Source organism: Canis lupus, chromosome 21 (assembly GCF_011100685.1).
Source record: "Canis lupus familiaris isolate Mischka breed German Shepherd chromosome 21, alternate assembly UU_Cfam_GSD_1.0, whole genome shotgun sequence".
NCBI classification, from domain to species: domain Eukaryota; kingdom Metazoa; phylum Chordata; class Mammalia; order Carnivora; family Canidae; genus Canis; species Canis lupus.
In genome coordinates, this window is record NC_049242.1 from 27,810,850 (window position 1) to 27,827,866 (window position 17,017).

Consider the following 17,017-nt stretch of genomic DNA (forward strand, 5'->3'; position numbering starts at 1 on the left):
GTGCAAGAGACTCTGAAACACATTTTTCATCATCTTCTCCTTTATAATTATGAAAGTATCTCATACTAGTGTAGAATTTTCAATTTAAATTTTACTGGGACACCTGGGTGGCTCAGTGGTTGAGTGCCTGCCTTTAGCCCAGGGTGTGATCCTGGAGTCCAGGGATCAAGTCCCACATCAGGCTCCCTGCATGGAGCCTGCTTCTCCCTCTGCCTGTGTCTCTGCCTCTTTCTCTCTCTGTCTCTCATGAATAAATAAATAAAATCTGTAAAAAAATAATTTAAAAAATAAAAAATAATATTAATAATAAAAAAAAGACTCCAAACCACTGCTGTCCTTCGGGGCTCTCTGGCTCAGACACTACCTTCCATGCTGCTGAAACATATTGTCAAGAAACACATGCCCAGGGCAGCCCCGGGTGGCTCGGTGGTTTAGCACCACTGTCAGTCCGGGCATGATCCTGGAGACCCAGGATTGAGTCCCATATCAGGCTCCCTGCGTGGAGCCTGCTTTACCCTCTGCCTGTGTTTCTGCCTCTCTCTCTCTCTCTGTGTCTCATGAATAAACAATTAAAATATTAAAAAAAAGAAACACATGTCCTCTCTCCAATTGCCCTCTATATCAGAAGTTCCTTCATTCTTTTCCCCTTCGGTTGGTGGCCCTGACCACTACCCCTGGAAGGTCTGCTGTATAGGACTTCCCCTATTTCTCCTACCTCACTGTGCTACTGCCATCTCATGGTCAAGCCTTTTCCTTAGTTACTCTGGATCCTCAAACTCACTAGAATGTATATCATACATTTTGTTTCTCATTCAGACCATTGATGAACATTCAGTTTGTTGTCACCTCTGTCTATTATGAATAATGCCAGTATGTATATTCTTGTACATATTTTTGTGTGGTCAGAGAACATTGCTTATGTTATTTCTATCATTTAAAATCTATATCTATATCTATCTATTTTATGATCTAGTATATGGTCTATGCTGGAGAATGTTCCATAAGCACTGGAGAAAAATGCATATTATGGTTGAGTGGAGTGGTTTATAGTATTAAGTCTTCTATCTCCTTGTTGATCTTCTGTCCAGTTGTTCTATCAACTATTGATAGTGAGAAAGTGGGGTAGTAAAGTCTTCACCTTTTATTTTATTTTAATTATTTTATTTTATTTCATTTTTTAAAGTTTTAATTTATTTATTCATGAGACATACACAGAGAGAGGCAGAGACATAGGAAGAGGGAGAAGGGAGAAGCAGACTCCCTGCAGAGAGCCTGATGTGGGACTCCATCCCAGGACCCCGGGATCTTGCCTTGAACCAAAGGCAGACGCTCAATCATTGAGCCACCCAGGTGCCCCTAGCTTTTATTCTTGAACTGTTTATTCTTCCCTTTGTTTCTGTCAATTTTTTGCTTCAGATTTTTTGCTGGTCTGTTATTATGTGAGTATATGCTTATCATTGTTATACTTTCCCTTTTATCATTATAAAGTGACCCTCTTTATGTATAGTATATTTTATTTTATTTTTTGGTATCAAAGTCTATTTTTTCCTGATATAGTACAGCCAGCTTTGTTGTAGTTGCATTTTGTATGGTACCTTGTTTTCCATTCTTTTACTTTCAATCCATTTGTATATGTAACCTGAAGAAAGCACATAGTTGGGGCATGTTTTATCATCTAGTCTGACAAACTTTTCTGTTTGATTCGATTGCTCAGTCCACTACCTTCAATGGTACTATTGATAATGATGAGTTGGATTTATATCTGCCATTTAATTTTTTGTTTTTTTCTATCTCATTTTATTTTTAAATTTCTCTGTTCTCTCTTTACTACTTTCTTTTGTTTTAAATTAATATTTGTCCTACATAGCATCTTAATCTTTTCAATGACTTTTTCACTAGATATTTTTTATAATTTTCCTTAGCAATTATAATAGAGCTTACCACAATCACCTTACCAAAATCATCTTCTGATGTATACTAGCTTAATTACAGTGATATATAGGAACATTTAAACTGCTATTCCCATATAACTCTATTCCATTTTCCTTAATTTGTGGTAGTGTATGAAATTGCTTTTTAAGGAAGTTAAGAGAAGAGAGGATATGCACTTAACTATTTCTCATAATTATGAAATTACCTTTACCGATGTTTGCCTTTTTTTGTATAGATTCAAATTTAAATCTGGACCACTTACTTTTAGCCTGCATTTGACTATAATCTTAAACTGTTATCTAAGAAGAAGCAATTCATAGGTTAGATTTAATGAAATTAAAATATCCTGTGCATCAAACATAGTACTAGAAAATAGAAAAGCCAAAAACTGGGAGAAAATAATTGTAAAATACATGACAAATTATTTGTGTCGAATAAAGTTCTACAACTTAATTAAAAGATAAACATCTTAGGGAAGCCTGGGTGGCTCAGTCGGTTAAGTGTCTGCCTTCAGCTCAGGCCATGATTCCAGAGTTCTGGGATCGAGTACCACATTGAGCTCCCTGCTCAGTGGGAGTCTGCTTTTCCCTTTCCATCTTTGCTCTCTCTCTCTCTCAAGTAAATAAATAAAATCTTTTTAAAAAGAGACAAACATCCTAGTATAAAATGGACAGAATTGAATGGCCACTTCACCAAGGAAGATATATGAATAGCCAATAAACGTAAAAATGTGTTTCAAAATTAGAGGAATACAAATTAAAATCACGAAGAAATACATAGGGCTACTCAGGCAGGCTAACATAAAAAAAAGCTGAAATAATAATCAAGGCTGTGGACGAAATTTTCTGAAATTTCATACATTGCTCAGAGTGTATAAAATAGCACAACACTTAGAAAAGTTTGGCAATATGTGTTCTCTGGAAATAGACCTTGAGAAGGTATTTGGGATATAATGCATTTATAAGATCTTTAATGCTACTGAAAGGAAAAGATAAGGCACTAGGGTTGGACAGAGAGAAATGGAATTGCAATGTAGCCCTGACAAAGCTGTGTCCAACCCTGAAGAGAGCTCTGGAGTGAGCATTGTCTATTAATAATGATCTTCAGACAGACCTCAATGAACTGGCATTTTTATTTGAGTAACTGCAACCTTAACTTTTCCTGAGGATTAGAGTTAATTACACCTGCTGATATGGTATGCTTTCTTGCTTCCTAGTTCTTGTGCCCAAGAGCCCCAAATTCCCAGATGGTAGTCATAGCTTATAATTAAATGTAAATCTTGCTGGAAAAAGTACACTCCATCTCCACCACCAGGACCTCTGAGCACACAGTCATTGTTTGGACAGAAGGCACAATATCTCCTATGACCCAAGTTCTCTTCCCATTGTGATTCTGGCACATATGAAGGTCTTTGATTCAGTGCATAAATTGACTCCAAGAGGATGCCATCACCTAGAATGTTGTTTGAGCTGATATGTGCCTTTTGTAAGCTGTGTGAGTGCTCTGTTAGGCCAATAACTTGTGGTATATGATATAACCAATGGATTGAATAGTCATGAACCTACTCTCACTTCGTTAGTTGTACCCTGGTCTGATACAATGTTTGATGAAATCCTGTGCCAGGGGATGAAACATTTTGTGATGCTGCTGAGGCTCTGCAGACGGAGACAATCTCACACACAGAATGCATGTCTGTTTTGTGAGATCAAACTGCCCCCTGTTGCAGGATTGAAAGGACAGATGTAGCCAACTTGTCATGAAGTGGTTAGTTGGTGACCATGAGAAATGGCACCATATCAAATTCTGGACATTAGTTAGTCTCTGTTGCTAGAAGGTCTGACATTTAGCAGTGGCAGTAGCTAGATCAGTCTTGGTTATGTGGGATTCCATAGCGTTTGACCCTTGGGCAACTGTATAGCATCCTCTGTGGCCTCCAATTTCACATGCCATTGTGCAAGCACTGTGGTGGCTGAAGCCAGAGGATGACTGATAACTGATTATGCTCTTCTGTCAGCTTGGCTCCTCTTCCATGGTGGCTAATCTCTGTTGAGCAGTAACATGTGGCGCAAAGATCTTCACAACATATGCCCACATCATTCTGCCACCCCAGACTTCCTGAACTCTGGTCTTTCATCCTTTTCTGTCAATCTCCTGACCAGCCCTAATTCACCACTGCCAATGGTTCTGTTTATGTTCCGGTCTCAGGACACTTCCTTTTCTACACAAAGTGATCCCTAGGTGCATCACCTAAACCTCAGTATAGGAGATCCACACTTAAAATAAAAGTAAAATCTGTTTGTGGAATATATTACCATTCAACCAAAGGGAATAATGTGGCTGCATATGTATGCAATGATATACTTTCTACATATGATTTATTGAAAAAGATAGCTGAATAACAGTGCATGTAGAAATATATCCATTCTAAATAAATTACTTCAAACAAAATTTGTGTGTGTGGTGTATGTGTGTGTCTATGTTGAGAGAGATTCATGGAATCAATCATTTTAAATAGTCAATGGATATTACCCTTGGTTATAGGTGTAGAGGGAAGAGAGAGGTCAACAGTCAACAGAAGTCTCTCAATCAGCCATTTATAAGCTGGAGGTCTTAGGAAGTTGGTGGCATATTCAGTCTGAGTCTGAAGACCTGAGCACCAGGGTGCTTAAAAAAAAAATTTATTTATTCATGAGAGACACACATAGAGAGGCAGAGACACAGGAAGAGGGAGAAGCAGGCTCCATGCAAGGAGCCTGATATGGGACTCGATCCCGGGACTCCAGGATCACACCTTGAGCCAAAGGCATATGCTCAACCACTGAGCCACCCAGGCATTCCTCACTTTTGTATTAAACATGTCAATATTATTTATTTTCAATATCAGGAAGTATTTTAAAAGTAAATACTATTCCCTTATCTTTTAAAAGTAACAGTCTGTTCCTTTCAGAATTAAAACCCAGGGATGAAAAAAATAATAATAAAATAAAACCCAGGGATGTCTGGGTGGCTTAGCTGGTTGAGCAACTGCCTTTGGCTCAAGTCATGATCTTAAGGTCCTGGGACTGAGCTCCACCCTGCTCAGTGGGGAGTCTACTCCTCCCTCTCCTCTGTCTCTCAAATAAATAAATAAAATCTTTTTAAAAAAAGAATTAAAAAACTCAATAACCTAACTGTACTATCAATAACGTAATGACATAGAATATACAATGTGACAACTGCTGGGAAAAAGCCAAGAACAGAATGCTCTGAAACTACAGGCAAGGGAGCAATTAATTCAGCATAATGGATCTGGGACTGGTACACTCTCATAATCTCTTTTTTTTTTCCTAAAAAAATGACTAAAGCATTTGCATTATGGGAATTCACCTGACTCTCCTTGAATCCAGTTAAGCATTCATTAAAGTATTCAGCTGGGCTTTTTATTCCCTCTGAGGGTAGCCTTCTGTATTATCATCCCAAGAGGCCACTCACAAAGCATCAGGGAGGAAGGACTAGTATTGGGGTGTTATGATAATCCTGTGTACCTGACACTGGGATTGGAGTGGCTTCATTCTTGGTTTATATTTCTGAGCCTGAAGTGTAGATCTAATAGCCCACATCTTGGTAAGTACCCAAAAACCCTAGTGTTCCAATTAGATTTCATCAATCAAGAGCATTAAGATGGATAAAATGTGTCCTTGATAAAATGTTAATATTTTATTGTTTAACGCCAGCTTAAATCTTAGAATATACTTAAGACTTTGTTAATATTATTGTATTGGTTAGAGTTTTCCAGAGAAACAGAAGCAATAGGATATATATTGGCCACTGAGGATTATATATGGAGACTGAGAAGTCTCTCAGTCAGCCTTTTATAAACTTAGGAGGTTGATGGCATAATTCAATCTGAGTCTGAAGACCTGAGCACCAGGGTGCTAAGGCAGGAAAAGATAAGACTGATGTCCTGGCTCAAGTATTCAGGCAGGAAGGACTGAATTCTTCTTCCCTCTACCTTTTTGCTCTTTTCAGGCCCTAAACTGATTGGATCATGCCATCTCATACTGCAAAGGGCAAACTGTTTTATCTATGAGTTCATAGATTTTAATTAATCATGTGCGAGTGGGTTTTGTACAAATTCCATTTAATCATTTAATTTTAATATAGAAGCCTCCAAGTTGAGGATAAGATTTTTAATTCATTCATTGAATATCAGTATATATCAAAATGATTATATGGGATACCATCAGCTAGAGGAAGGAAGAAAAGCAGAAATATTATCAGCAAGAGAACACTAATAGCCCTAAGTTACTATTACTGTCATTACTCAGCGCTGGACCTCAAGTTTGGGTTAATTTGGGTTCACTCGGTAGGCAGGATGAAAACAAATAAACGACAACAACAAAACAACCCCTATTCAAGCAGGAGAAAAACAAGTGTTGCAATATTGAAAATGTCAAGTTCTGCCCTAGGTTGCTCTATGTAAAATAAAAATGTTATACTATTATATAAAAATATGGATCCTTTAAAGAAATGAAGGCTTTGCATAGATCACTGCACTCTTTCACTTCAGATCATCTTCTGAAGCAATTATATGTATTCAGGGAGCTTTATGATATGTGTGTTTAGGGGCTAAATCAGCCCACTCATACCAACAGAGGACTTGAGTGGGGGTGTAAGGCAGTCCAAGAGAATGGAAGTGTGAGTATGTATACCTAATAGGGGAGAATATAGGGCTTTGCATTTCAGTCAAGGTATTGGACTTGGGGAGGTTGGGTTATTCTGATTTTCTTAAGGGAAGTAGAATGACTGACATTACAGAAAGACAAATCTGGTGCTGACACAAAGGCATTTTGTGACATCCGTGCAACACCTATAGCCTCCTTGGAACTGCTGATGAGTACCTTCCAAATGTAAATGTAGTAACTGTTAAACCAGTTGTTTATACGGTTTTTATTATACTTTCATATGCTAATTGCATTTAGAACTTCCTGTGTATTCTCCATTAGTGTATGATTCCACATTCATATTCTTCAAAACTATATTTTTCTGTGGATACATTTATCACTAAATTGCTGACTGGTGACATAAAGACAGAAGTTAAACTAAACAAGGCATTCTAACTAAAAAGATGGGATTAAACCTAGGGGAAAAAATTTAAAAGGTCAACAAAAGTGGTCACAGAAACACACCAGGCATGTGCAGCAATTTATGGACTGTGAGGTAGAGATAAGAAAATGGTACAGGAGATAGATGTGGACACACACATAACAATATGTGCAAGAGAAAGAGAGGACTGCATGGTGCCTGTGTGGTTCAGTCATTGAGTGTCAGACTTTTGGCTTTGTTCAGCTCAGGTCATGATGTCAGGGTCCTGGGATGGAGCACTATATGGGGCTCTGCGCTGCTTGAGATCCTTTCTCCCCATCTTGCTCCTACCCTGGCTCTCACTCACTCTTAAATCAATCAATCAATCTTAAAAAGAGGAATGGAGAAAAATATAAAAGCAAGTATGAGGGTATAAGCATGTTTAGAAAAGAGAGGCAACATAACAGAACTTGATACTGATTATCTACAAAAGAAATCTACAAGACTTTTGCAACATATGTGTGAACAAGAGAGGACAAGAAAGAATGAGGCAGCATAATAAACAATTGACCTATGTACCACTTTAAGGGATAGCATTAATTCCCTAGTGATCAGGAATTGGTATAAAAGCAAATCATGTGCGTTAAATTTATGTTTATCTGCAATGTACTTTTAAAGCTTTGAAATATTTACAGTTTCTTTAAATAATGTCAATAAGTTATCTTCCATAAAATTGCTTTCATGCCAGCACAGAGGTAACCAGGCACCTATTAAATGTTCTATTAAAATGTATCTCTCTTACTTAAATGTTCCCTTTTAGTTAGTGTCTTTCCACTTGTAATTAACATTGACTTTCCAGAATTCCTCAGGTATGCAGATTGGATAATAGCCAAGGTTTGCAGAGGAATGGGGTAGGTGCTCCGTTTTACTTCATTCCTTCAGCCTCTAGCTAAGAACAATCATTTATATTTATCCAACAAATATTTACTGAGAACCAAATGCGTGAAAGCATCCAGGAACATCAAGATAAACATGAAATATACCCTGACCACAAAGACATCAGCAAAGTAGGAGGCAAAGATGTGAAATAAATGTCAAATAAATATTCATATGATAAACAGGCAAAAGGTCACAAAGAAAAGCACTCTGTCTGGAATGTAAGGTGAAGAAATGGTCCAAGAAAGGATTCTAAAGGACATGATATCTAACAGGATTTGGACAAATGCAGGCGAGGAAAAGAAGGACGTTTTTAGGATACATAAAAGCAAAATACTTGAAACAACATGGTATTCTGGAAATTGAAAGAAGTTGACATAAGGAAGAGATTAGTCATGGAAAGATAGGAGACAGGTAATTAACACCTGCTCTAGCTAGGATTATACTGTGATCACTACTAGAAATGTTTAGTCTCACTTTTTCACTTTTCTGTTCACTATGTAGAAAAAAAATACATTGCTTTCCTAGCAACATTTCTCATGATCTAAAACTCTTACACCCTTATCATATCACAGGATGAATTTTACAATCAGTATGGATTTTAAAATTCCAATTTGTGGCCTCATTAAGTATGATTATGGAAAGCATCATGTTCAGCTTCTAGATGTAAAAATAATCAACAAATGACACCTAACTCTGGGAAACAAACAATGGGTTGCACAAGAGGAGGTGGGTGGGGGGATGGGGTAGCTGGGTGATGGGCACTGGGGAGGGCTCTTGATGGGATGATATAATGGGTGTTTATTATACTATATGTTGGCAAATTGAGTTTAAATTAAAAAAATAAAATATTGACAATGGTTCTACTATAACTTTCCAATCCTTTGACTTGCATTTTCCTGATGATGAATGGTGTGGAAGATCATTTACATCTTCATTATTGAATTGTAAAGTTTCTTCCTAAATTCTGGATGCATGTCCAGATATAGGATTTGCAAATATATTCTTATTCTATGGTTAGTCTGTTGACTTTCTTGACAGTGTACTTTGAATCACAAACTTTTAAAAAAATCTGATTAAGTCCAATTTATATATTTTTTTTGTTTATACTTTTTGTGCCATACGAATCCATTTTCTAACCCAAGTTCAGAAAGATTTATTCCTTTGTTTTCTTCAAATGGTTTTACTATTATAGCTCTTGTATAGAAGTCTTATATTTTGATATAATTTGTTTGTATATAGTGTGAGGTAGGGATCTAAGTTCATTATTTTGCATATTGATATGCAATTGTCTTACCATCATTTTTAAAACAATACAATTTCTTAAAGGTTAAATATTAAATAATTGCCCATGCATTTGTAGTGTTATGTTCCTGATTTGTACCTATGTTAATCCACATAATTTCCAAATTTGTACAGTGTCACAATCTAACAAAATATGCTATTGGAAATAGAGGCTGATAAATTTTCTGTTTCCTTCTTAAGTGCTGAGTCTAAGGAAAACACTTTGAATATTTATATCCATCTACTGATGAGGGATAGGTACATTTTCATGTTTTTCCTGTATCCTGCTTACATGTGTCATGATATTATTCCTATCTGTATCTTACAAAATGCTTTATTTTCATCCTAAGAATTATTGCAGAATAAGTGGAATCATAAGATTTCCATTGACCTGAATGACTAGACAAATGACTACACAAATATACATTTAAGCAAACTAGTTTTTGCCATTGTAGGATGTCTCTTCTGAGACCCACATCCTGATCTCACTTTACTGCAATGTCAGCCTTTAACACTTCTGAAGTGGAAATCTCTACCTTCTTCCTCATTGGGATCCCAGGGATGAAGCATGCTCACATTTGGGTTTCCATCCCCATTTGCCTCATGTACCTCCTTGCCATCCTGGGGAACTGCACTATCCTCTTTTTCATAAAAACAGAGACCTCTCTGCATGAGCCTATGTATTATTTCCTCTCCATGCTGGCCTTTTCTGACCTGGGACTGTCCATCTCCTCCCTTCCAACCATGCTGAGAATCTTCTTGTTCAATGCCACTGGAATCTCCCCTGATGCTTGCTTTGCCCAGGAGTTCTTCATTCATGGATTCTCAGCCATGGAGTCATTAGTACTTTTCATCATGTCTATCGATCGCTTGATAGCCATCTGCAACCCTCTGAAATACACCTCCATTCTGAATAGTGTAAGAGTCTTTAAAATTGGCCTTGTATCTGCTATAAAAAGTCTCTTATTGGTCTTCCCTTTCCCCTTTATTCTGAAGAGGCTGAGATTCTGTAAGAAAAGCCTTCTATCTCACTCCTACTGTCTCCATCAGGATGTCATGAAACTGGCCTGTTCTGACAACAGAGTCAATGTCATCTACGGACTGCTTGTGGCTCTAACAGCTATGTTAGACTTGGTATGCATTGCTGTGTCTTACATGCTGATCATGAAGATTGTTCTGGGCATCACCTCACACAAGGGCTGTCTCAAGGTCCTCAACACTTGCATCTCCCACATCTGTGCTGTGCTGATCTTTTACGTGCCTATTATTACCTTGGCTATTATTCACCGCTTTGCCAAAAACGTTTCTCCAGTTGTTAGGGTCGTCATAGCTGATACCTTCCTTCTGGTTCCCCCTCTAATGAATCCCCTTGTGTACTCTGTGAAGAGTCATCAGATTAGAAATCTGATTCTCATGAAATTATGTGAGATAAAAGGTTGATGGGAAGCTTCAGCTGCAATGAATGCCCAACTCACTTTGCACAAATGCGGGGATCCAAGAATGACAGTGAAGTAAAAGAGATTGACAAAAATATGTATTTCATATATAGGCTCATCAAATTTCAAATTATTGATTTCATTTAGCAGCAACAACATCCTACATGGCTTAGGGTTATAATACATTAACCATTGCATTTTCTATGTCCTTTGACTCTTTTACCTCTCCACATAACCAGCTATATGATTATATCCACAATAGCCACAAAAGTGCCATTTTAATTTGATTAAAATGTTAGATTTATTATTCTTAAAAAAAGAAAATTAGTATGTCCCTTTGGGAAAAAAGCAAACATAACTCTAACTCAGGCATGATCAGTTCTAACTAAAGTAAACTGAAAGATGAATCACTCACACAGACACACACACACACGTGCGCGCACATGCACTGCATCAGCATCCCCTAAGCACCTATTTTGTGTGTATATGTGTGTGTTTATGTGTTGGGAAGGTGATATATGTATGCCTAGTTGTGTGTTTCATCAGCAATTCAAATAAATCATAAAAATGCTCCTATCTTCAAGTACCGTGAAAAATGTACTAAATGTAAATGCAGTGGTAGATGAGCAAATATGTTATCAACTTGTATTTTAAATTTTCTGCAATATATTTAATAAACCATCTTCTTTAGTATGCATATTGAGTGAGCTGTTCCTTATTAGTTTGTATAGCACTGTCTTTTTGCCAGTTTCACATCTTAACAGCAGTATTATTTCTTAATTGTCTAAATCCTGCATCAATGTGTATGTGACCGAAGTAGAGCATTTTAATTTCTATCTCTGTCAGTATCTAGAAAAGTACCTGGGACATATGAACTATTTATTGTATGTTTGTTAAAACATAGCAATCCTAGAACATTTTGAAGACATGACTATAAAGCATGATAAGAAAGCCACAGATCCATTAAAGTATGCCTGAAAATCCTCGTTTAATACAAAGTTCACTTCTACAAATTAATTACTTGGGTATAAGTTAAAATAAAAGCGAACATGAATATACTTAGCAATCCTAAAAATAAGTGGAGTAGTGGAGTAATCTCATTATATAGATAAGATCTAGCCAGGTCTTCACTAAAAGTTATCTAACTGAATTTACTCTCACATGTAATAAGCATTACTATTTAATCCACACTAAATCCTAAAATTTAGAAAGCCTATATTAGTAAGATAAACACTCCATGCTAGAGACAGTATTATATCATATTATCCTAAACAACACAACATTTTTTTTTTAAGATTTTACTTATTTATTCATGAGAGACACACAGAGAGAGGCAGAGACATAGGCAGAGGGAGAAGCAGAGTCCCTGCAGGGAGCCTTACCTGAGACTAGATCCCCAGACCCTAAGATTACGACTTGAGCCAAAGGCAGAAGCTCAATCACTGAGCCACCCAGGTGCCCCAAAACAACATTCTAGGGTAAGACATTGCAATGGCTCACAGATATGAAATAGAAGTTGTGGGAACTTGGGGGAGCTTCATCATCCTTAAGTTGTAGAAGTCATTGTTAGCATTACCAACTCTTGCTCTTACAGTTATCAAACCTTTCTTTGCTTCAATCACTATTCTGAATGAAGCCCCCTATATAATGAGTAAATGGTCACACATTGGAGGAATGGATAGTGGGGACATGTTTTACACCTCCACTAACAAAGAAGAGCATGGACTTTCATTATGAATTTCACTTACAGACTTAAGGAAAGGGCTGAAAAATATGAATTGCTTGATACTCTTAAACCAGGACTGGTCATACTACCCATGGATATGAACTCAATGTGATTGGCAAAACTTAGTCATGACATGACTATAATCACTGTGACTGGAATAAACAAAGGAAGTAGTTTCTTCTTCTAGGAAGGTTGGAGAAATAGTATTTGGAAAAAATAGAACAAAACAAATTAAATAAAGTAAAGGAAAACCAAATAAAACCAGTAGCTGTCTCATAGACCTGCCAAAGATGGCAGACTGACATCATTGAGAAAAAATAGGGGAAAAAAAGCGATTTAAGGAATAAATTATTAAAGAATACATAAGAAATGAACTCAAATGGTGGCCTGTAGTAGTTTTATTGGGATTTCTTAGAAAATACATCCATTATACTTCTACACAAAGAATTAGGAATTAGTGTATTTACTAGAGAGTGCAATTCATCATTAAAGTGGTAAGTTATCTTTAGAATGCTACATTTAAGAAGACAGACAAGTTTGCTGATATATATATATATATAGATAGATAGATAGATAGATATAGATATATATATATATATATATAATTTTAACTGATAGCACCTATCAGCCATGAAAAGCCATGGAAAGCCCACCTTTCAATCTTTGCAAGGCATTAGAATCACTTGGGAGGTTTTTAAAGTCTGGTAATAAATGTAACATCGCAGGCCAATTAAATCAGACTACAAAATTATTTGTAACCTAATATTCTATTGATGGATATTAGAGTTGCTTCCAAATTTTTCCTGTTATAAATAAAATTCCTATAGATAATCTTAAAGATGTGTTTTCTTATCGCAGCTATAGAATTTATGAATGGTATCATTATGATACTAATTTTAATTTTCCTAAATGCAAATTGAACTGTGAGTGTTTAAGTATATTTATTCCTCTTGGATGGTTTGTCTTTTCATCTTAAAAGTGTCTTTCAGTGAACAAAATTCTTCTCTTTTGTTTGTTATAAGTGATTATTTTTACTTCAGGGCTAGTCTTTTTAGGTCCTTGATTATTTCAAAGTCATGAACACTTTTTTTCTTCTACTTGTTTTCTTTCTTTTTATATTTAATGGTTAGATCTATGATCTAGCTGAAATTTCTGATAAAGCTATTTATTCATTTATTTATATATACAAATTGCTCCATTTCTTGAAAAGATCTTCCTTTCCCTATTGAATTTTGTCACTGTCACTCTGTGTCTTCTTGTGTGTTGGTTTTGAACCTCAGGAATTTCTCAGGTAAAATAGAAACTGCTCCCCATACACGGAGGGCAAGCAGAGAACAAAGAAAAAGACATACCCCTCCAGATTGGTACGTGGCAGGTTTAATAAGCACGAAAACATATGAGACTTGTTTTTGGTAGTCATAAGACAAGTAAATCTCCATACATGCCTGCCAGAACCTTAAAATTATATATAGAAGCTTGAATGGGGTTCAGTCATATATACCATCCACATGGTCTCAATAATATATTCCTTCCTTGAAAATTTCAGGGCTCCCACTGTGAAAAGAGTATACAGAATGTACATTTGAGGGTCAATGGGGGTGCTGAGGGGCCTCCAATTACCCAGGTTTAGCTCATGGACCAGTCAGTAACATCCTTTTGATGAATTCCTCCAACATTGTATCAATACCACACTCTTAAATAAATGCAACTTTAGAATTAATCATGAGATCTTATGGTATTATGGTGTGGTTCATTCAATGTTTTTCTTGTCTTGCCTGTTCTAGGTCTTTTTGCATTTCCACATAAAGTTTACAATCAACTTGTCAATTTCCACAATAAAATCTACTAGGATTCGATTAGAATTGTGCTGAGTCAATGCTACTTTCTGAATAATTGTTAGCAACACAGTTTTCTAATCAATAAACCTGATCTCTCTTTTTATATAGGTCTTCTTGAAATCTTCTGCAATGTTTTGAATTTATTGGTGCAGGTATCTTAAAAGTATTTATTTTATTTATTTTTACACATTTGACTTTACTGATTAAATACCTTGATTGACATAAATGTTATTTAAATTTATACAAATTGTTTTTTCAAGTGTGTAGGAACACAGTTTCGTATATTGCTGGATGGCTTTTTAAAACTAATTATTGTCGATGCGTGAATAAAAAATATGTGGTATATACATACAATGGAATATTAGCCTTAAAAAAGAATGAAATCTTGCCATTTACAATGACAGACGATCTAGAGAATATAATGCTCAGCAAAATAAGTCAGAGGAAGACAAATGCCATATGATTTCACTTATATATGGGATATAAGAAACAAAACAAACCCAAAGGGGAAAAAAAAAGAGAAAAAGACAAACCAAGAAACAGACTCTTAACTATAGAGTACAAAGTGATGGTTACTAGATTGGAAATGAATAGGGGAATGGGTGCAATCAGTGATGAGGACTAAGGAGGGCACTTGTGATGAGCGTTAGGTGTTGTATGGAAGTGCTGAATCACTATATTGTACACTTGAAACTAATATTACACTATATGTTAACTGGAATTTAAATAGAAACTTAAAAAAATAAAGCTTAAATTAAAAAAATTAAAAATAATAAAAACTTATTCTTAATATTTATAGATTTCTATTTTTTAAAAAAGATTTTATGTATTTATTTGAGAGGGAGAGCACAAGCAGGAGGAGTGGCAGAGGGAGAGGGAGAAGCTGGCTCCCTGCTGAGCAGGGAGCCGGACTTGGGGCTCAATCCCAGAACCCTGGGATCATGACCTGAGCTGAAGGCAGGCACTTAACCGACTGAGCCACCCAGGTGCCCCTATTTATAGATTTCTAAACAATCATATCATTTGTGAGTACAGGCATTTTTACTTTATCCTTTCAAATTTTTATTTTTTTCATTCCTTTCTTCTTTCCACATTACACAATCCTGGATATCTAGTGCAATTTTGAACAGAATACTGATAGGACATCATAAACTTTACATGTCATTGAGAGAAAATGCCCAACATTATTTAATCATTGTAATGTCAGCTCTAGCATTTTTACATATGTCTATCAATTCAAGGTAGTACCCTTTATTTCTAGTTTACTCAGGTTTGTGAAGACAATGTATTAGGATTTTATCTATTGAGGTGGAATGCAGTTTTTCCTCTATGTCAGTGTGAAATATATTCATGATTATGGAAAAGTATGTATTTCTAGGATCAGCTCCACTTGTTCACAATGTATTATTTTTTTATATATATCACTGTATTCTACCTCTACTTTTGTTATGTTTGTAGATATCCATATTCACAGAATATATTAACCGTCAATTACTGTTTCTTGTACTGTAATTGTCTGGTTAGGTATCACACATTAAACTAGTGGAGAAGTGTTTAATCTCTATCCAACAGAGTATGTATAATATTGGTATTATTTTTTGTTGTTGTTAAATGCCTAATATAAATAAGAAGAGTGGCCTCTTAGCCTGGAGTTGATTTGAGGGCTTTTAAAAAAAAATTATGAAGTAAGTGCTATTAACAGACAAAGAACTATCCAGCTTTTTGTTTTCTTGTTTTAGAGATTAGTATTTTTCAAAGACTTTGTTCATTTCATCTGAGTTATCTACTCTATTGTAAAAAATATTTAAAAAATCATATTCATTGTATTCTCTGAATATCCTTTATATTGTTAGTAAAATCTGTTTCTTGTTTTTATTATTAATACACTTTTCTTGTTTTCTCTCTTCTCTCTTGTTTAGAGTTGCTAAGTTTTTTATGGATATTCTTAAACTTTTCACAGAACCAGACTTCTGTTTTGATTTTATTTATGTCAGATACATATTTTATTGATTTCTGATCTTGCCATTATTAATCCTTTGTACTTTGGGCTTAATTTGTTCTTCTTTGTTATCATCCTGAAATAGAAGCTATATCTTTAGATTTTCATATATATATATATATATATGAAATTGTATGAATTTGTATATACAAATGAATTGTATATATATATATATGTATATATATATATATATGTATATATATATATACACACACACACACAATGGAATAATATCCAGCCATCAGAAAGGGTAAATACTTACTAGTATTACAATATATATTAACTAACTAGAATTTAAGTAAAATACTTGACACATTAAAAAAGGGGGTAACAAATAAATAAATAAATAAATAAATAAATAAATAAAAATAAAAAAGGGGGTAACTGATGACTGGTTACTAAAATTTTACAGAAAAAAATGAATTCAGACCTCCATCTGAATGCCAAATAAAGATTCAGTTTCTCTATAGGGAAAATATGGCCAAAAGGAATTTTTCCAAGTAGGATATTTGAAGATACTAGCTCAAAGTGGCATGTATATTTCTTAATATGGCAGCCACATACATGCTTCATTCTGTCAAAAAAGTTGGAAGAAGCTTTTTAAAAACTACTATTTTTCTGTGATATTTCCAGATAATCATATTTTACTAATTCAGCATTTCTCTCTCTTTCACTGAAGAGCCCTCTAAATGTATCATTTTCATTATCAATAAGTCATATGTTGAAATCACCACCTTCCTCTTGGTTGGGGTGCCAGGGCTGGAATATACACACACTCTGGATCTCTATTTCCATCTGCAGC

General features: G+C 35.4%; 1 protein-coding gene across 1 annotated transcript; it reads left to right on the forward strand.

The window, feature by feature from the left end:
- The first annotated feature begins 9,714 nt into the window (after positions 1 to 9,714).
- OR51A18 (olfactory receptor family 51 subfamily A member 18) lies at positions 9,715 to 10,616 on the forward strand. Its single transcript, NM_001389003.1, is given in 2 exon segments — positions 9,715 to 10,602; positions 10,605 to 10,616. Coding segments are annotated over 2 exon segments (900 nt in total).
- Positions 10,617 to 17,017: the final 6,401 nt, after the last annotated feature.